Source organism: Entelurus aequoreus, linkage group LG10, assembly GCF_033978785.1.
Source record: "Entelurus aequoreus isolate RoL-2023_Sb linkage group LG10, RoL_Eaeq_v1.1, whole genome shotgun sequence".
Taxonomy (NCBI): Eukaryota; Metazoa; Chordata; class Actinopteri; order Syngnathiformes; family Syngnathidae; genus Entelurus; species Entelurus aequoreus.
In genome coordinates, this window is record NC_084740.1 from 10,820,701 (window position 1) to 10,841,863 (window position 21,163).

Sequence of the window (21,163 nt, forward strand, 5' to 3'; positions counted from 1 at the left end):
TGTATTTGACTTTGCTACAGAAGTTTTTTTTTATGTGAGATTTGAATGTCAGTTTTATTTTGTCTTTGCAATTAATATTTTTTCCTCCTAATTTTTGTTACTTTACAGTGCTTCTCATTAGCGAGATGCAACTAGCGAGGTTTTGGATTCGTGCATTCTGTGTGTGTAAGCTAGCGGCCCCGCCTTCGCTCACTGATAGTGGATGACTGACAAGTTCACTCCGTTCATTTAATTCTGCTATTGAATAAACGCGCTCAGGTGCTGTGAGCGATGCACAGACCTCTTGCACTAAAATTGAAAGCAACAGACTAAGAAAACAAACACACTCAAACATGGCAATTTATCAATGTCAGAAAATTATCGAGTCCATTTTTATTCACCCTTTAAAAAAAACCTCTGGGGACAGACTTTTCCAATCGTTTCATGATTTTTTCTTTTGTTATAAACGACTAGCAACACATTTAACATATTTTTCTCGTGTTATTGGAGACTGTACTCATGTTTAGACTCTTTTGTGCTCCGTGTCTGCAGTGAGCCTCACATCACACTTGTTTCGTGCTGCTGCTCCAAGTGCATTTTTTCTCCCTAAAAGCTGCCACTGTCCTCATATTTGCAGATTGCACATTTTGTAGATTGCTGTCTGCGGGTATATCAGATTAATTAAAGTACGTTCACATCGCAGGCAGCTCAAGACAATCCCGTGTATTGCTTACATCATTACAACATCCGGTTTCGGCAACAATGTTTCAGTGATCAGTCTTTTTTTGGCGGTTGACTTTTCGGTGCATCACTAATCAATAGTGCGCAAATAATAGGCTATATACATTATATTACTTATTTTTCTTTTTTTAAAAAACTCATTTTTACGGTGTGGCGCTTTTATTTTGCCACTTCATGTAGGGGGAACCCTGAAAGGACTTTTTTATGTCCTGTTTGGCTTTGGGGTATTTTCGAATAACTGCCAGTGTATCCAATGCCTGTAAAAGCATTGGGCATTGAAATTATAAATTTTACATGAAAAAAAAAACTATTTTCAAAAAATTATGTTTACCGGTAATTGAGTAACAACACAATTTTGGCCAAAATACAGCAAAATATTCCTGAAAGGACATAATAAAATAGTCTTTATTTCCTGAGCGTTAATTGATGTATTAATCCAGGCCTAGACTTTGGGGTTTCTACCTTTTGTCCCTCACATTTTCAAACACTGAACTAAAATTACTGCTTACTCTGTAAGAGTCACATTTCGGTGCCAAAATGTGTTTGTTTTTGTTTTCATCCATGATATTTATTTAGACGTGTTCCCCAATTACAATGTGACATTTCTTTGCTGTCCTTCACAGGACTTTAGGCAAGCAGCACATAGGTCAGCTTGACGGCAATGACGATGGCTCAGAGAGCGACACGAGCGTCTGCACCACCAGCACAACGACCCCCACTACAGCCACCGTGTCTTCCACGCCGCACAAGACCACTCCGAGGAGAAGGGCCAGAGACCGGCACCAGGAGAAACTGGACTCCCACGAGTCGACCAAGGAGGTGCACACCAGCAGCGGAGCGATGAGCGGTGCGGTAAACACTCGAGAAGCCCGGAAGAACCAGAAAGAGAACTGTCTGGCTTTAGGCGGCGGGGTCAAGTCACAGGATCCTCTGGAAGCCCAGCTTTCCCTCAGCACGGACTTACTGAAGTCGGACTCTGACAACAACAACAGTGATGACTGCGGCAATATCTTGCCGTCAGACATCATGGAGTTTGTCCTCAACACACCTTCCATGTCCATGCCGGCTCTTGGTCAACAGCCTGAGTCTTCCTCTTCTGAGCTGCTGCTGGATGAGAGCTATGTTGGGGTGGACGTCAACAGACGTAAAGATATCCTCTTTGAAGACTTTTCCCACCCTCTTCCCAGTGCTGAGACTGGAGGAGTAGGAGAGAGCAGTGTGAATAGTTCCATATCTGTAGAGGAGCCCTACCTTCCGCTTGAGCTGCCCTCTGACCTCTCGGTCCTAACCACACGCAGCCCTACTGTGAGCTCCAATCAGAATCAGAACCTCATCTCAGATACCTCAGACCGCACCATGTTGAGCTTGACCTCTGACCCAGAAACCATGAGTGCAGAGAAGAGTGAGGACAAGAAAAGAGCGGGGCCAGAAGCTTCCCCCTCAGAGAACCAACATGATGCTTCGACTTTGGCAAACAGGGATACGCAAGTCAGTGACGGTCACATGACCCCTGAGCAGTTTATTCCTAGCCCTGCCATTGGTCAAGGGGTTGGAACTCCAGTTAGTCAGGAAGTTTCTAGGAATCCTGCTACTCCTGGTTTGCCAAGCTCTCCTGCCCTGCCTCTTCAGGGTCAAAAGTTTCTCTCTACCTCGGCTGCAGCAGCAGGCAGCCCCAGCCCTGTACCTGGTGCAGGACTGTCCAACGCTCAAGTCTCCACCCCAACTGTCATTAAACCGGGCCCTGATAAACTCATCGTTGTTAACCAACAGTTTCAACCTCTATACGTCCTCCAGACTGTCCCAAATGGGGTGACACAAAAAATAACTGCCACCGGAGTGATGGACGCAAGCTCTCAAGCAGTCCTAAGCTCCATGACACTTGCCACAGCGTTGAATACGTCCCAGCCTATATTTACGGCAGGTGGCAAAGTCTTAGGTACGATGTCTCACTCCTCTCAGATTCACACGTTCAGAGGAGCAGCCCAGACCGGTTTCCAGACTGGAATCCCCAGCACCACTTCAGGTCTTCTCATCGGGTTGCCCTCTCAAGCTCACGACCAGCCTCAGATCCTGGTGTCTGAGGCCGGTCGGCCACACGAGTTGGGCCACAGCGTTGCCATAGTGTCCAGCCCCTCTTCTCTCACTGCAGTCCCAACCGTGCTGTCCTCCGCTCACGGAAAAAAGAGGCCCATATCTCGCCTTCTGCCGAAAAAGCCCAAAAGGTTGGCCCGCTCTCGCAGTCAGCCCACCCTGGCCCCTGATGTTGGTCCTCCTAACATGACCCTCATCAACCTTTCATCCCCTCAGATTACTGCTAGCATCCCCGGCCAGCCTGGTAGCCTCGTCGAGCTAAGCGCACTCAGCGGCTCCCAGCGTAAGGTTCCCAATATTATCAAGAGACCCAAATCAGGGGGTGTTATGTACTTGGATCCTGCTACACTCCTTCAGCAGAGGATTTCTGCTCAGGCTGGCATGCTGGAATCCTCCACTCACATCTTACCTTGCACCACTACTGGTCTCAACCCGAGTCAATCCGTTTTGAACGTTGTGCCAGTGTCTCCTGGTGGTGCTGCCGGCCTGCTGGCTCCTGGGTCCGTGTCTCTTACAACGCCTGTCTTTAGCTCTGCTGAACTCACAGGGTCAATTAGCAACCTCTTATTTACTGCTAGCCCACACAGATTGGGCCTCTCCGATCAGCCAATGGTCCTTCAGTCTTCAGGAGCAACTCCGCTGATGTCCCAACTCGGCTCCCAAGTTCAGACCTCCATAGCCAGTGGCATCTGTGTCCTGCCTCACCAACAGTCCATCAGTGTGGCTGTCAACCAGCAAGGAGAGACAGACGTCAGCACTGTGCACTTACAGCAACACAACTTTTCCAGGGCCGTGGAGTCCAGTCCGAGCACCACCGTCACGATAGCACCGGCTTTGAGCCCGGCTAAGGGGCACGTTGTTGGGGTGTTTAACCAGACCTTGCACTCCCAGAGTAGCAGAACCACTCCCATTTACCTCTCCTCGGAACAAAACCTGCAAAACTCCACCGGTGTCACGACCGCTAGGACAGAAAAGAGCAAAGTGAAAGCTAAAAGAAGCAGACAGAGCCCAGAAATGAGCAACAGCAAAAAAGTCAAAGTGTCTCAAGCGGAGGAACATCCCAGTAACCCTGCAGCACGACTCTCCTCAAAGCCAAGGTGAGACAATCGTTATTTTTAGTCACTTGTAATTAGGGATGGGCGATGGCGTAGAATTACATTGCGATATATATTGCAACCTCCTGTGATAACAGTATACATCATGATATATTATTTAGTATGTAAATAATAATAGAACTATTTAAAAACAGGTTAGTGGCAACATATTGCATAATTTCTGGTTGTATTTTTATTGTTATTATTTATTATTAATCTACTTAATGTACTGGAAATATCTGGTTAGTTTCTGTGGTAACATGGTTCTATCTACTAAAGATCGACCAATTATCAGCGCCAACATTTGGTATTTTGACGTATATCGGTGTCTGCCTTTTTTAAAATCGTTAGCGGCTTTTTTTCTTCTTTTTTAACAATTACAACAGAGCACATCAGCAGATACAATATATTCACATATGATACCAGTAATTAGTATTTAAGAAACAATAATGAATTAAGTAGATATCAATAACCACTGGCCAAGCACCAGCCTTTTTGCCCTGCATGAGAAAAGTTGTCTTTTTGCTGTGGAGCCCTTTTAATTAAAAGAAAAAATCTTATTGTCAATAATTCTCCTCAAATATGTTTTGATATCTGCAGGCATGTGAAATGTCTGCGAAAACGCGGAAATCTGCATTTTTCACTATTCATTTTTGCGTCAAAATATCACTTTTGAATGCTCTTGCCTAAACGCCACACTGCGTTGCAGGACGGGGAGATGATCAGGAGCACCGGAACCATCTCGCTAGCTTAGTTGTCGTTGACGGCTGTCCACCTTGCTGCTAGTGATATAACACGGTTAGTTACGAACACGTTGTAGTGCCAGAGTTTTTATTAATAGCCAGCGAGAAGGTACAGTCGTGCTCATAAGTTTACATACCCTGGGAGAATTTATGATTTCTTGGCCATTCTTCAGAGAATATGAATGATAACACAAAAGCCTTTCTTCCACTCATGCTTAATGGTTGTGTGAAGCTATTTATTGGCAAACAACTGTGTTTACTCTTTTTAAATCAAAATGACAAAAGAACGTACCCAAATGACCCTGATCAAAAGTTTACATACCCCAGTAACTTTGATCTTATAACATGCACAAAAGTTGACACAAACAGGTTTGAATGGCTAATCAAGGTTCCAATCCTCACCTGTGACATGTTTGTTTGTAATTAATGTGTGTGTATAAAAGGTCGGTGAGTTTCTGGGCTTCTGACAGACCATTGCATCTTTCATCCAGTGCTGCACAGATGTTTCTGGATTCAGAGTCATGGGGAAGGCAAAAGAATTGTCAAAGGATCTGCGGGAAAAGGTAATTGAACTGCATAAAACAGGAAAGGGGTATAAAAAGTTATCCAAGGAATTGAGAATGCCAATTAGCCGTGTTCAAATGCTGATTAAGAAGTGGAAAATGAGAGATTCAGGTAGACCAGCAAAGATTTCAGCCACAACTGCCAGGAAAATTGTTCGAGATGCAAAGAAAAATCCACAAATAACTTCAGATGAAATACAGGACTCTCTGAAAAATTGTGGTGTGGTTGTTTCAAGATGCACAATAAGGAGCCACTTGAAGAAAAATGGGCTGCATGGTCGAGTCGCCAGAAGAAAGCCATCACTCCAAATTACTTTGTTCCAGAAGTTTTGAGGCTTGTCTCTGTGCTGTTTGGTGTAATGTAAGCGGGATACTTTGTGACATTTGTGCAGAAATGGCTTTCTTCTGGCAACTCGACCATGCAGCCCATTTTTCTTCAAGTGGCTCCTTATTGTGCATCTTGAAACAGCCACACCACAATTTTTCAGAGAGTCCTGTATTTCATCTGAAGTTATTTGTGGATTTTTCTTTGCATCTCGAACAATTTTCCTGGCAGTTGTGGCTGAAATCTTTGCTGGTCTACTTTAATCCCTCATTTTCCACTTCTTAATCAGCGTTTGAACACTGCTGATTGGCATTCTCAATTCCTTGGATAGCTTTTTATACCCCTTTCCTGTTTTATGCAGTTGAATTACCTTTTCTCGCAGATCCTTTGACAATTATTTTGCCTTCCCCATGACTCGGAATCCAGAAACATCTGTGCAGCACTGGATGAAAGATGCAATGGTCTGTCAGAAGCCCAGAAACTCACTGACCATTTATACACAAACATTAATTACAAACAGGTCACAGGTGAGGATTGGAACCTTGATTAGCCATTCAAACCTGTTTGTGTCAACATTTGTGCATGTTATCAGATCAAAGTCACTGGGGTGTGTCAACTTTTGTGCATGTTATCAGATCAAAGTCACTGGGGTATGTAAACTTTTGATCAGGGTCATTTGGGTACTTTCTTTTGCCATTTTGATTTAAAAAGAGTAAATACAGTTGTTTGCCAATAAATAGCTTCACACAACCACTAAGCATGAGTGGAAGAAAGGTTGTTGTGTTATCATTCATATTCTCTGAAGAATGGGCAAGAAATCATAAATTCTCCCAGGGTATGTAAACTTACGAGCACAACTGTATATTATTGAGGCGACGGATTGTAAACAGAGGTCACAACACCGGAAGTATATGACCCGAGGGGCCTGGCTACAGGATAAAGTTGCCAAAAGGAAATGTTTTCTGAGTTCTTTGCATGCATATTATATAATTTTACATTACATTTTCAATGATAACAATTTTAGTAAATTACAGACTAAAAAACTAAAAATTATGTGGTACATCACATGGGACATGTAAATGTTAGAGGAAAAAAAGAGGTTGGTCGATGAGAATTATTCTAAAGGTCAAAGGAACTGTAGTCTTAATTTAAAAAATGTTCTTTCGGGGTTTGCGTGGCAGCACTTTGTGCCGTTAGAAATGTTCTTCCTTTTTTTCCCCTCAAAGGTTGCTCTGTGCTCACATCCTTGTATCTGACTCCGAGTCCGTTCGCTTGTTGCTGTCAAATTTGCAACACAGTTAGAATTCATAGTGTTTATATCAGCTGTATCTCGTCACACGACTTTAAATGTTTCTCATCATTGTTGAAGTAGTTCACAAGAAGCCAGCTGCCCTGAGCCCATGGACACAAGTGAGTCCCCCTCCAAGAACAAAAAGTATGTAGTCCCTCCTCCTCCTCCTTACCTATTTTCAGATTTGTGACAGTGTGTCAAAGCATAATTTCAAATCCTTTGCAGTGTCCTCAGTAAAAAGAGGAGTTCAGAAGATCTAACAGGAAAGGCGGCGGAAGAAAACAAAGGTCCTACCATTGGTCTTGAAGATGGCAGCAGCAAAGACGGCAAACCCAAGAAGGGCATCATCTTTGAGATCCGCAGTGAGGACGGCTTCCATATCCGCTGTGAGAGCATTGAAGGTAAAAGTCAAAATATTATGATATATCGTTACTATTATTTCTTGTTATATTACAGCAACTTTTTTCTTCTACTATTACAACTTTATTCTTATACAATTCCCCCCATATTATTGTAATATGCTAATATTACAGAGGTATTCTTTATATATATTATTTGGGAGGGGGGGGTGTAAAGTTAAACTTAAACTTAAACTTTTTCATGTAATAATGCTGCTTTATCCTCTTAGAATTTGGACTGTATTACTTTTAATTGTATAACTTTATTGTTGTAGACTTCACTATATTATCTCTATTATATTAAAATATATATCTGTATGTGTTGTTTGCTTTATAACACTTAATAATTATAATAATAATGCTCACTTTATCGACATTTTATCTACATTCCCAAGGTTTCTTCTTTTTCCCATTTTGGGTTTTTGGAGATTTTCCTTAGGTTAAAATCAGGGGATGTCATTCTGGTTTGTGAAGTCCTTTGAGGCACTTGTGATTAAGGGCTATATAAATAAACTTTGATTGATTGATTGTTATCAGGGGCGTCCACTGAGGGCCGCACATTAAAAAAATCAAGGATACATGCGCCATTTTAATATTTTAAATTTTCAAAAGCATTACAACACACATGTTTTTTTTATTAGCGTAAACTTTTTCTTGTTACATCACACCTGTTTTGTTTTCTTTGTAAGCGTATTATCCGAATGTAGTGATAAAATTGCAACTTTTTCTATATTGCTCTTTCCACTTTTTCTTGATAAAATGAGGACTTTTTCTTGTAATATTATGACATTATCCTCAAAGAAAAAAGTTATTTTCTCACATTATATAGAATGTAATCAATTACAGTACACACTTCAAACATGTCATTTTTACAGAGGCCTGGAAGTCGCTGACTGATAAAGTACAGGAAGCTCGTTCTAACGCCAAATTGAAGAAGGTGTCCTTTGAAGGTAAAACAACTACTAGGACACATTTAAAAATGTTTCAACTCTGCACTGCTCAAATTAATTGTTGTGTTTTTGTCAGGCTTGAACGGACTAAGGATGTTGGGAGTCGTCCACGAAGCTGTCTTGTTCCTGTTGGAGCAGCTGTACGGCACCAGGCACTGTCGGAGCTACCGTTTCCGTTTTCACAAACCTGAGGAAACCCAGGAACCTCACATCAACCCTCACGGCTCAGCACGGGCAGATGTCCACCAAAGGTACACACGGCCTGAACAACTTAGCTTCCACAAAATGGCCATAGAATCCTAAATTGTGATTTTTGTTGTTGCTGTCGCCCCTTCTAGGAGGTCTGTTTTTGACATGTTCAATTTCTTGGCCTCAAAACACCGCCAGCCTCCAGAGTACAGGCCGCAGGGAGAGGATGAGGAGGAAGGACAGCTGAAGACTGCCAGGTATGTCACAAGGCACACACGATGGTAGAAAAAGGCGTATTTACTAAGTGCCTGTGCTGTGTGCAGACGTGCAACGATGGAACTGCCGCTCGCTGTGAGGTTCAAACAACTCAAGGCCACCTCCAAGGAAATAATTGGCGTCTACAGGTAATACATCAGTTAGAAATTGGGTGGCACACAAATGTTAGCATATCTAACATAACACTCACATTTTAACTGCACCATCATGCTAGCTTAGTCTATTCGCTAAAGAAATAGTAAATAATCTAACTTCCACCTCCCACATCTGTAGCTAGTTGACAGAACTCCAGACTTTATTTTAGGATGTATAGTAAAGCCTGTTTTTGTTGTTGTATTTGTATTCTTATTTCTATATAGCTGTCCTGTGTGAAATTGGTGGGCAGGCTCATCTAGCTAGTGGCGGTGGCAGAGGTGGGTTCATCTGTAACATACTACTTGTGATGGGTCAAACGATACTGAAACATGGATTTACTACAAAACACAAGAAGTGATACTGTGTCCCTTGAAGCCTCGTGTGTGTGTGTAACTTTAAGAAAAAAACATTTTACCGATACAGCTGTCCTGTTTGACTGCAAAGCAACAAACTGTTTATCAGGCCGCGATTTTTTCCGGCTTACGAGGGATCGCTCTACTAAATGATGTCGGAGGAGTGGCGTGATGCGTTTAAAACATCGTTTTTTTGTTAGCATCATTTATGTAAATGGAACTAACGAAAAGGAAAACATCCGAAGGGTTTAAATCTTATAGCTCCATATAAAGTAAATGTTCTTTTCTTGTTAACTATTTGGCTCATTGACCAGCGTTGTGCAGTTCATATTATTTTCTGTGCAACTATTCATTTTAGTTGCAGGTTAAATGTAATACATTTTTAATCCAGCAGATGGCGTATGACTATTATGACACTCCAACGCAGTACCAGTGCATTGTCAATACAGCTAGTGAGTGTGTCATGCACTCACTCAATGTATCCCTCACCACCAACTGCTGTGTGTCACAGATCTCCAATCCATGGCCGAGGTCTGTTCTGCAAGAAAACCATTGATGCGGGCGAGATGGTCATCGAGTATTCCGGGAACGTGATCCGCTCCGTGCTGACGGACAAGCGGGAGAAATACTACGACGGCAAGGTGAGTACGAGAAGAATCACGTGAGCTCAGCGGTCACTAAAACGCTTTCCTCCGAAGGGGATCGGCTGCTACATGTTCCGCATCGACGACTACGAGGTGGTGGACGCTACGGTGCACGGCAACGCCGCCCGCTTCATCAACCACTCGTGCGAGCCCAACTGCTACTCGCGGGTGATCGCGGCCGACGGCCAGAAGCACATCGTCATCTTGGCCTCCCGCCGCATCCACCCCGGCGAGGAGCTGACGTACGACTACAAGTTCCCTGTGGAGGACGCCGGCCGCAAGCTGCCCTGCAACTGCGGCGCCAAACGGTGTCGCAAGTTCCTCAACTGACCCGCCTGCGCCGGTTTGTACCAACTTTGAATATGCAGAGGAGGAGGGGCCATTAATTTCCTGTGCCTCCTTTTCGTGTCACGTCACTCTTTGATTTCCAAATTGACCGACTCGTTTTTACATGGCCCATCCTCCTTCACTTTAAGATGTGTCACTGGTGGAACGTTACAACAAAAATCAAAGAACTCGGTTCCACTTTACACCAAAGTGCAATTTGTTGAAGGGAACAGAAAAAGACTAGAATCGGTTTTGCAGTGTGTAGCGAAGCCTGCTTTTCTGCACACATCTCCCATATCTCCCAGTGTGAATGTGCCCTGATGCCTTCACAACCACGGTGACTTGACCTGCTCACCTCACCTGACCCCCATTTATCCGATTAGAGCGTTGTGGAGCGAGCAAGGCAGCTTGAGATTCTGGTGGACTGACAGCCAAGGACCGCCCGTCCCACCCGAGACCCTACTGACGTGCTTTAGTAGACATATTTATTCCTATTTGTTTGTCTAGAAAGTGCGCGTCGATTTTGTTCCAAGACGACAGCAGCAAACCAGAACCAAACAAACAAGGCGCCCTTGAATTTATATTTTATGTGACTATTATGAAAATGTTCGTATTTGTATTTAGTTTTCTGTCTTTTTTTATTGGGACGAGCAAATATCACGCTTTTTAAAGAATAAATGTATATAAAGTATATTTTTCTACAGTGGAAAAAAGCACTCACTAGTGAATAGCACTTATCGATGGTATTTATATTTTTTTAAAACAAATCATATTTATTTTGATGCCATTTTTTGTAGAAACTAGAGGTTTACAAACACTAATGCGCGCTCTGTTTTGTACTCCGCTGCCTTTTTTTGCTTTGTTTTTGTAATCTGAATGTTTTTGTTTGATTCCAAAGACTGACGCTGGTCTGTGGTTTGGTCCAAATTGGCTTCTTCAGTCCACCAGAAGATCTTCTCTTCTGGGCTCATGTGAAATACTACTATGGTTATGATTATGATGATGATTATGCACTTGGGAGAGGTTGGCTGATGGTGGATGCTTAGCTGATATCTCCTCTCCCCAGCCTTACTGTCTCCTCACTACAGACACAAGCAGTCATATCTCAAATATCAACACGCTTCATCTCACATCTGACTCAACTCTGCTTTGTTATCAGGGAGGTGCCTTTTATTTATGTTCATGCTCCATGCAGCCTAACAAGGAGTATTAGGACCACACTGAAAAGAAAACTACTTTCTTCCCTTTAAAGTATGGCATCCTAAAAAAAAAAAAGGCTTTTTTTCCCTTGCAGTTTTACCACTTAGTTGTTTTAAAATATTACAAATTATCCTTTGCAGGGTTACAGCTTTATTTTCTTAAAATTACTTTTCTTTTTAAATATCACATTCTCCTAAAGTGAATAATTTATTCTTGTAATATTAACATACAACTTTATTTTTGTAAAAATGTGACATTATTCTCATAAAAAGACTTTGTGCCATATTACAACTTTATTCTTATAAATCTGTGACTTTTCACTTGAAATATAATATATATATATGACATTCTCCTACAATGATGACTTTTTGTTTAGATTATGAATACATGTAGTGTTACACAACTAGAAATTAGGCTTTTGAGTCATTAAAAATTACCCTGCAATATTTGGACTTTCTTCATATAATACTACAACTTAAATGTCATAAAATCCCAACTTTATTGTCATGATAAAATATTATGACTTTTTCTTGTAATATTAGTTTAATATAACTCAAGTGTCATGAAATCGCCACTTTTTTTTCTCTCATTATGACTTTATTTTCATGATACACAGTATTGCGTCTTATTTTGTAATATTACAGCTTAACTGTCACAAACTGCAACGTATTTCTTTACATGGGATTGTTTTCTTGTAATATTTCAACTTAAACAAAATCACAACGTACAGTATTTCCTCATATTTTGACTGACTTTTTTTCTCCAAATATTACAACTTTGTCATAAAATCGCAACTTAATTCCTCATATTATAACTATCATCATAATATACATTATGACTTTTTCACTTGTAATATTACAACTTTGATCTTTTTGTCCAAATGTTACGCTTTGGCATAAAATATATTGTAGCTTTTTGTTTGTAATATTATGACTTAATCATAAAATTGCAACTTTATTCCTCATACTTCACAATATTGTGAACGTCATAAAATAATATATTACGATTTTTTTACTTGTACGTAATGAAAGTGAAACTTTTGCCCTCAAATTATGTCTTAGATTTTTTCCCTCAAAATAAAATGACTGTTATAAATTACTACAAATCTGAACTTGTAATGTTACAACTTTTATGGAAATACAGAAATTATGATTATTGTCATAATATACAGTATGATTTTTTTAATTTTTAATATTACAACATTAACTTCATAAAGTTGCAACTTTTCCCCTCATATCACAACTTGACTTTTTTCTCCAAAAATGTTAACTTTAATGTCATAAAATACTACTTTTTATATGTCATATTGCAACGTGAACATCATGAAACTGCAACGTTTCCCATCATATTACAACTCGGGCTTGTTTCCTTCAAATATGACTGAATTGTCATATCATACAGTATTATGACTTTTTCTTGGACTATTACGACATGGACTTTTTCCTACAAATATAACTTTAATGTCATAAAATAGTACTTTTTACTCATCATAGTACAACTTTAATGTCATAAAACTGCAAGTATTCTCCTCATATTACAAATTGGACTTGTTTCCCCAAATATGAGGGAATTGTTATAATAGTATTATGACCTTTTGATTATGATATCATAAAATCTCAACTCTCCCCTCTTTATATTTTGACTGACTTTTTTCCTACAACTATTCTAACTTTATTGTCATAAAATACAACTTCTTACTTGTCATATTTCGACTTGAACTTTCACCCCGAAATATTAGGGCATTATTGTCATACATACAGAGGGCCTATTAGGATGTTTTCTTGTAATATTACAACTTGAACGTCACATTATATAACATTTCTAATTTGACAACCTATTATTGCAACTTTTTCTAGTAATATTACAAATTGATTTGTCATTCAAGATGTATTTTTTCTTTTCAGTGTCTTATTACTCCCTTAGTGCTCATCAGTGTTAAAAAAGATACATGACTTGTATTATGACTGTCATTCATTAGCAGTGACTCCCATGCTGCCCCCTAGTGGTCAAAGCCCTCAACAACAACAACAACATGTAGTTCTGCTTTAAGTGAGGCTCTAAAAGCAGGCTGCTAAGGTCATTAATGAATGTAATAATCCTACCTTCCGTCTGTGGACGTGCTTTTCCGTTGCCGTGCCGACACTCCTGATGAACGCGGGCGATGGTTTTCGGTTTTATCTCAACAACACGACGAGTCTTGGGCTGTCAAGGGCTCCAGTCTAACAGATCTCACCAGTCGAGGCCCACTTCCGCAGCTCGTGGGTCAAAATCTTCGGACTTCATTTCCTGTGGAGGGGCGGTCACAGCAGTGCCCCCTCCCCTCTCTGTAATTATAGTATAAATACATGACAATATTATACAGACACATGCATAGTCTTGTGCTTTAGTATCTATACCATATATGGAATGGACAGACAAACTTAGTTACAGTAGCAAATAAAAAAAATAAAAAAACAGCCGATGATTCTAATAGCAATGTTTCAATGTACTCTATAATGGTTTTGTGTTACAGTACTCTCAGATAAACAAACTAACGTGCATCGTTTCTTCTTTCTTTTTTTTGTATAATGGGATATCCAGTACCAGTTTTTGCTGTGCCTGTGAATGCACCTCGGTCACAAAAAGGAGCATTTTGCAGTTATTCTTAGTTTTTCCGCAAAAAGGATCAGTTGAAATGTGTTGAGACGTCAGTGTGTTCACGTGCTTGTTGTTGTTCTCATCGTATGTCAGAACTTACTTGATGTGCTGTTCATACGAAACACTGACTACCGCCTTCCAAAATGGCCGTTCTCAGTTGTACGTATCATGTACTGTTTTTGTTTTTCAATAATAATGCTGAACGTTTAATTTATTGAAAAGACTGAATGATGAGAGAGGTCGAACGAGTCCTTGTTTCTCTTGTTGGATGGCATGTGGTGGTTTAAACAACTTTTGTCTTATCGGTAATCCTCTTTTGTCAACATCATCATTCTCTCCCAGCAATGAAGGAAAGCCACCACGGAGAAAGAAATGGGAAAAAAAAAGAAAGAAAAAAAAGAAACCACAAACTAGCTTAACTCGCTTGAATGTATAATGAGGAAACAAAGTTGTATATAATGTGTAAAAAGAAAAGTTTCTAATCATGTTTATTTTCTATGCACTTTTTTTATTTAAGTGATAGTTTCAATAATAAACATGTCTCCTTTATTTATGTTTCTGTCTGTGTCACTTCTGGGGGGAAAAAATAACTACAACTCGAACAAAATAAGACAAGAGTTTGAAGTGAATTATATTTATATAGCGCTTTTCTCTAGTGACTCAAAGCGCTTTACATAGTGAAACCCAATATCTAAGTTACATTTAAACCAGTGTGGGTGGCACTGGGAGCAGGTGGGTAAAGTGTCTTGCCCAAGGACACAACGGCAGTGACTAGGATGGCGGAAGCGGGGATCGAACCTGGAACCCTTAAGTTGCTGGCACGGCCACTCTACCAACCGAGCTATACCGCTATACCGTATGTTTGCCTACATGTAAGCTAGCTGTTAGCATTATGTGATTAGCATTTACATTTCTTTGGAATTCTCCCAAAATAAAAGAAGGTAACAATTAGGACTTATTAGAACCTATCTTGCTTGGAGCTAGATTGATCATTTTTCATATCACAACGACATTTACACTTTAATCCAGGGGTGTCAAACTCAAATGTAAAACGGAACAAAGCCGCGGGCCAAGGTTGAACAAATTAACCTTTTAATAGGGACCCAAACAAGTTTTGCATTGAATATTGAACAAGCAAGGCTTATATAACTTTATAGTGACATGCAAAATCGAGTTTCAAATAATAATAATAATAATTAAAAAATATCAATGGCATATCAAATACAATTTAAATAAAAATTGAATGCCTCTTTTCTATTTGCAGCCTTCTGAGGTAAATATCAACATTAACTTTTTCCACAGGCTAATCAATTTGAAAATAAAATCACAATGAATAAAACAACCATTCAGGACTTTAAACTGCTCAGTTTGCAACAAACTGATCTAATCTGATGTGCCCAAGCCAGACACCTGCCATCTTTTCTTGGATGCTAGTTCATTAATGTCGGGGCTCAGGCTTTGAGCTGAGGCAACCTTCATTATCGAACGAAGGTGTTCATCTCGTAGTCCGCCGGGACCACAGTCTTGGGGGCGTGCCTTAAAGGCACTGCCTTTAATGTCGACTACAAGCTGTCGTCACGTCTGCCTTTCATCCATTCTAACAACGTGCCGGTCCGATCACAAAATATGTGCGGCGCCTGTATGCACAAACATGTTGATTCAAAGCATACTTAATCAACAGCGATACAGGTTACACTGAGGGTGCCAGTATAAACAACTTTTACACTCTTAGAAATATACGCCACACTGTGTGAACCCACACCAAACAAGAATGACAAACACATTTTGGGAGAACATCCGCACTGTAACACAACATAAACACAACAGAACAAATACCCAGAACCCTTTGCAGCACTAACTCTTCCAGGACTCTCTCCCTCCCCTCTCCCCACCCCCTCACACACACACACACACACACCTTGTAGCGTCCCGGAAGAGTTAGTGCTGCAAAGGGTTCTGGGTATTTGTTCTGTTGTGTTTATGTTGTGTTATGGTGCGGATGTTCTCCCGAAAAGTGTTTGTCATTCTTGTTTGGTGTGGGTTCACAGTGTGGCGTATATTTCTAACAGTGTAAAAGTTGTTTATACGGGCACCCTCAGTGTAACCTGTATCGCTGTTGATTAAGTATGCGTTGCATTCACTTGTGTGTGTGTGCAGAAGCCCACATATCTTGTGACTGGGCCAGCACTCGTTGGACTGGATGAAAAGCAGACGTGACTATTATTGGGAGGGGTAGTGAAATTGGGAGTCTCCCGGGAGGGTTGGCAAGTATGAGAATTAGTGGTGAATGAGGCGTTACCGCGGCACCGCCGTTGTATGTAATCGGCGAGCCAGCTTCAGTGTTAATTTGATATCGCCTCAAGGGCCAAGTGAAATTACGCGGCGGGCCAAATTTGGCCCACGGGCCAGACTTTGACACCCATGCTTTAGTCCATTGAAACAAGATATATTTCCATGTTTTCACAACACAGTTGGTTTGTTAGCATGTTAGTTGTTAGCATTGTTATAATTTATTTTTCGCTTGCATACTGCCCAGGTGTAGAAGTCAATTATAGTTAAGAAACATTTGGTTCTAGTTTTTATTTGAGAATGATATTTATCGGATAATTTACCTGAGAGCAGCTTTCATTATTAGGAACTGCCATTAAAAAACCAAGGTACGTTCCAAACCATGACGATGACGTCATAAATAACGACCTAAATACGCCACGCTCACTTTAAACTGAGTGGGCGAGCCTAAACCTGTCAGGGCAAAATTGTTTTAATTGTTGTATCGTATTTATTGTTGTAGGTTGAAACACATTAGGACCCTGGAAATGATCTTTCATAGGTAAGACATTTTTTTTAAATAAAAAATAAAATTTGCAAAGATTGCTACGGAGCCCCTAAAGGGACATGGGAATTTTTTTTTTTTTAGACATGTATCTCGTGGCCACGAGAAACTTTCTCGTGGCCACGAGAAACTTTTTATTAAAAAAAAAAATTTTTTTTTAATTTTTTTTATTTTTATAAAAAGTTTCTTGTGGCCACGAGAAATTTTCTGTATATATATATATATATATATATATATATATATATATATATATATATATATATATATATATATATATATATATATATATATATATATATATATATATATATATACACACACACACACACATATAAATTATGTGGCTAGATATTTGCTCTAAAAAGGGTATTTCAACAAGTAAACAGTACAGTAGGTAGTTGATGTTGATATATGTAATGCACATAAGGGTATTCTAGTCAGATGCGCGTGTGTAAATATGCGATGTGTAAATATCAAAATATTACGTACGTCGTATCACTTTTTGTCAGGCAATATTACATTTAATGACAATTTTACATAAATGAATACATCCAAACACGTTGTACATATGTATTATTTGCAGGAAGAAATAACAGTTACAATTGTGCGTGTATCTTCCAAGCAAGAAAAAAGTTTGATCACATCAACATCGGACTAACTGACACACTCCGCTTCTAATTAATTTTAGGCCCGTTACGCCGTTAGCGAAAGCTTAATGTAACGTGTGGCACGCAACTTTTAATGTGGTTTTATGTCGACAGCAAGACAGTCATAAGTGCAGCAATGCAGGAAATATGTTTTTACTAGTGAAAGCACCGCACTAAAATGACCTTTATATCAAATATGAAGAGGCAACATCACATTGTGACACAGCACACAACAACATACAAACTATCTGACCGACCACATCAAACATGAGGTGGACGCGGGCAAATACTGCGGCATGGTCATGCTGGACCTTCAGAAGGCCTTTGACACAGTTAACCACGCTATACAGAGCTCAGAGCAATCGGATTTGATAAAACCTCATGGAGCTGGATGCAATCTTACTTGGAGGGGAGGAAACAGGTGGTAGAGGTGAACGGCACCGTGTCCCCCCCCTCTCAGTGAGCTGTGGAGTCCCCCAAGGCAGTATATTAGGGCCTTTACTGTTCCTAATATACGTAAATGACATGTCATCAGCATGCAACTGTGAATTGTTCCTGTTTGTGGATGACTCTGCCTTGCTGGTATCCGGGAAGGACAAGTCACAGGTGGAGAAAATCCTCAGTGCCGAACTCTGTAGAATTTGCACCTGGCTCGCTGACAACAAGCTATCCATACACTTGGGTAAAATGGAATCCATCCTGTTTGGGTCCCACATCAACCTTAAGAAAGTCAGTGACTTCACTATTAAAGTGGGTGACATTGTTATCACCAGGAAGGATGAGGTCACCTACCTAGGTTCCATTCTAGAGGCTAATCTTTCCTGTGATAAAATGGCAACCAAGGTCATCAAAAAGGTCAACCAACGAACAAGATTTCTCTACAGAATCTCCTCTCTGGTCAACAAAAGCACCATGAAGATTCTAGCGGCAACCCTCATTCAACCCCTTTTCAATTACGCATGCACCTCCTGGTACCCTAGCACCTCCAAAACCCTCAAATCTAGACTCCAAACATCCCAGAACAAGCTAGTCAGGTTACTTCTAGACCTCCACCCCAGATCACACCTCACTTCTACCCACTTCTCCAAAGTGGGCTGGCTCAGGGTGGAGGACAGAGTAAAACAACTTGCACTGAGCCTAGTCTATAAAATCCGCTACACCGCCCTGATACCGAAGTACATGTCAAACTACTTTCATAACGTAAATGACCGCCATAACCACAACACCAGGGGGAGCTCCACTAACCACGTTAAACCCAGATTCCGATCTAACAAAGGTCTTAACTCATTCTCCTTCTATGCCACATCAATGTGGAATGCACTCCCAACAGGTGTAAAAGAAAGGGCATCTCTATCCTCCTTCAAAACCGCACTAAAAAAACACCTCCAGGCAGCTACAACCCTAGACTAACACCCTCCCCACACCACATCCCACCTCCCTGGATTGTAAATAATCAAATGTAAATAATCAAATGTATATACTTGTTCTTATGCTTTCTGAGCTCACTATGTTCACTGCTCGCTGTACATATCCTACCAAGTCAGACCTACACTGTTTTAATGTCCATTTCTCAGATGATATAATTGTTGATGACTGAACTGCTGATATCAACCAAACCTAACCCCCGCGCCCCAACCCCCTCCACATCCCACCCCCCGGATTGTAAATAATGTAAATAATTCAATGTATATACTCTGATGATTAACTTGTGTGATGACTGTTATGCTGATAGTATATATTTGTACCATGAATTGATTAACGTGGACCCCGACTTAAACAAGTTGAAAAACTTATTCGGGTGTTAGCATTTAGTGGTCAATTGTACGGAATATGTACTGTACAATCTACTAATAAATGTCTCAATCAATCAATCAAAAAATTGATTACATTTATTAAAGAGTAATTCCGTTAGTAATTTTTGGTAATGTAACAAGTAACTATAATGAATTACTTTTTTAAAAGTAATTTTCAGAACACTGTCCACAACAAACTAAACCGCATAAAAAAGACAGTTACAATAAATTTTCAACAAATTGTACTGCATTGCATTAAAATGGGCAAGTGGCCCCTGCTAAGATGGCCTGTTACAGCACTACAGTTAAAGCACTAAATAAATACATATGGCCCCCCGCATACTTCAATTTGTATGCGGCCCTTAGTGGAAAAGTTTGGACACCCCTGAACTAAAGTACCCAAAGTATCGATATTTTGATTTGAGAAGCCCGAATGCAGCTGAGATAGGCTCCAGCGCCCCCGAAAGGGACAAGCGGTAGAAAATGGATGGATGGATGGAATCGATATTGGAGCATAAAGATCTGGTATCAGCGGTATCAATATTTCAGTATCAATCCAACATTACTAACAGTATGTAGTTTTAGAAAAACTCACTAATATCATTAATCAATCGAACAGCTATAGCTCAATCAAAGTGTTGGTGCAAGAAATAGCACATAACCAGTGGTGTGCCGTCACGGCCAGCAAGGCCTTCTCTGCTGGCCTAACATAACCAGGAATCATGATCATAATTAAAGATAAAAGTCATTTTTTATTTATAAATATCTAAAAGTATTCATATTCTCTTCATGTCATATTATGCTCCTTACAGTGCTGTTGTTTTTAGGTTACAGAGTTTTTATCCAATCAGAATTCAGCTAGCTTATGTTGCCATGCTGTACGAAATCTGCCCGGAGCCTTCAGAATCAACAATGCGGGCGTCCGTGCACTGTAAGTGAACGGACACAAACATTTGACAGACAGTTGCGATAGCCAATCAGATCACGAGTTGTTGTCAGTAATGCCTTCTAGTTGGCCTAAGGCAGATACTGTATATATTGTGATGTTATGAGCTAGGTAACATAAGAACTCCATTACCCAGCATGCCACAGTAGTGAAGAGAATGCGCAGTTGCCACGTTTAGGTTGTTGAATGTAGCCATGCCCGCAGCGGGATGTTTTTGATGAGCACGTTGTGGAGTAAACTTTAAGAACTCAGCCAACACGCCTCGTCTGCATCTTTTATGATTAGACAAGACAACACAAACATTTGCAAGGCCATTTTTAAGAAGGATATTTAAAGAGAAACTTCATCTTGTGAGACGATGTCGGAAGCTCGAATGGGTGCTACAAATTGAGAGTTCAGATATTTTATTTCTTTATTTTTTCACGCTTATGTTTTTTGCAATTTAAATTAGTAACACATAAGATATGTTTTAATTGCTGATGCGGGTTTATTGATTTTTAATTGCGCCATGAAAATAACACGTTTGGTACACTGTTGATGTGATTCAATGACCAGTAGTGCGTAAATGTGTTTCTGTGTAGTATTTCTCCAGCAATGGTCATGTGGTGACATAAATTATGGTAATTTGAGAGGTAATCATTGAAGTCGGACATCACTGAAGGCCTAGGTGGGAAACACACGGCCCACCACTGCACATAATAGATAGGCTATAATAATAAATAAGTGTCACCTTCATCTTAATTAATTCGGAATAATAATACATTTAGTCTTAAATGTAAATCTGTGATGGTCCGTAGTTCGGCTGGTAACGTATTCCAAATTGTTGAAACAGCTACGGAGAAAAAACGAACGCCAAACTGTTTATATTTGGACCGAGGAACCTCTAATAAAGGTTGTGCTTGTCAATAACAAATATAAGGAAACAAGTGCTGGTCACAGAATAGACCTTTGAGGCACATCAAAAGTCATTAAAGGTGTACAGTTATTCTACTATTAGTACAGCCTGCT

At 40.2% G+C, this 21,163-nt stretch overlaps 1 protein-coding gene and 1 long non-coding RNA gene across 7 annotated transcripts in view; one reads left to right on the top strand and one right to left on the bottom strand.

The window, feature by feature from the left end:
* Positions 1 to 14,485, top strand: part of kmt2a (lysine (K)-specific methyltransferase 2A) — a 90,783-nt gene extending 76,298 nt beyond the window's left edge. For 3 of the 4 annotated variants that reach the window (XM_062060082.1, XM_062060079.1, XM_062060081.1), the window contains exons 26-34: positions 1,344 to 3,908; positions 6,906 to 6,971; positions 7,053 to 7,228; positions 8,101 to 8,175; positions 8,252 to 8,426; positions 8,514 to 8,621; positions 8,688 to 8,768; positions 9,640 to 9,769; positions 9,827 to 14,485. In XM_062060082.1, the coding sequence (XP_061916066.1) occupies positions 1,344 to 3,908; positions 6,906 to 6,971; positions 7,053 to 7,228; positions 8,101 to 8,175; positions 8,252 to 8,426; positions 8,514 to 8,621; positions 8,688 to 8,768; positions 9,640 to 9,769; positions 9,827 to 10,102 (3,652 nt within the window). In that variant the 3' untranslated portion in view covers positions 10,103 to 14,485. The remainder of the gene's footprint in view (positions 1 to 1,343; positions 3,909 to 6,905; positions 6,972 to 7,052; positions 7,229 to 8,100; positions 8,176 to 8,251; positions 8,427 to 8,513; positions 8,622 to 8,687; positions 8,769 to 9,639; positions 9,770 to 9,826) is intronic. The other variant, XM_062060080.1, reaches the window with a different exon arrangement.
* LOC133658248 (uncharacterized) overlaps positions 1 to 21,163 on the bottom strand; it is a 55,873-nt gene that overhangs the window by 10,880 nt on the left and 23,830 nt on the right. For all 3 annotated transcript variants that reach the window (XR_009827429.1, XR_009827427.1, XR_009827428.1), the window contains exons 3-4: positions 13,402 to 13,623; positions 7,122 to 7,211 (exon numbers count right to left, since the gene is read on the bottom strand). This is a non-coding gene — a long non-coding RNA (uncharacterized LOC133658248). The remainder of the gene's footprint in view (positions 1 to 7,121; positions 7,212 to 13,401; positions 13,624 to 21,163) is intronic.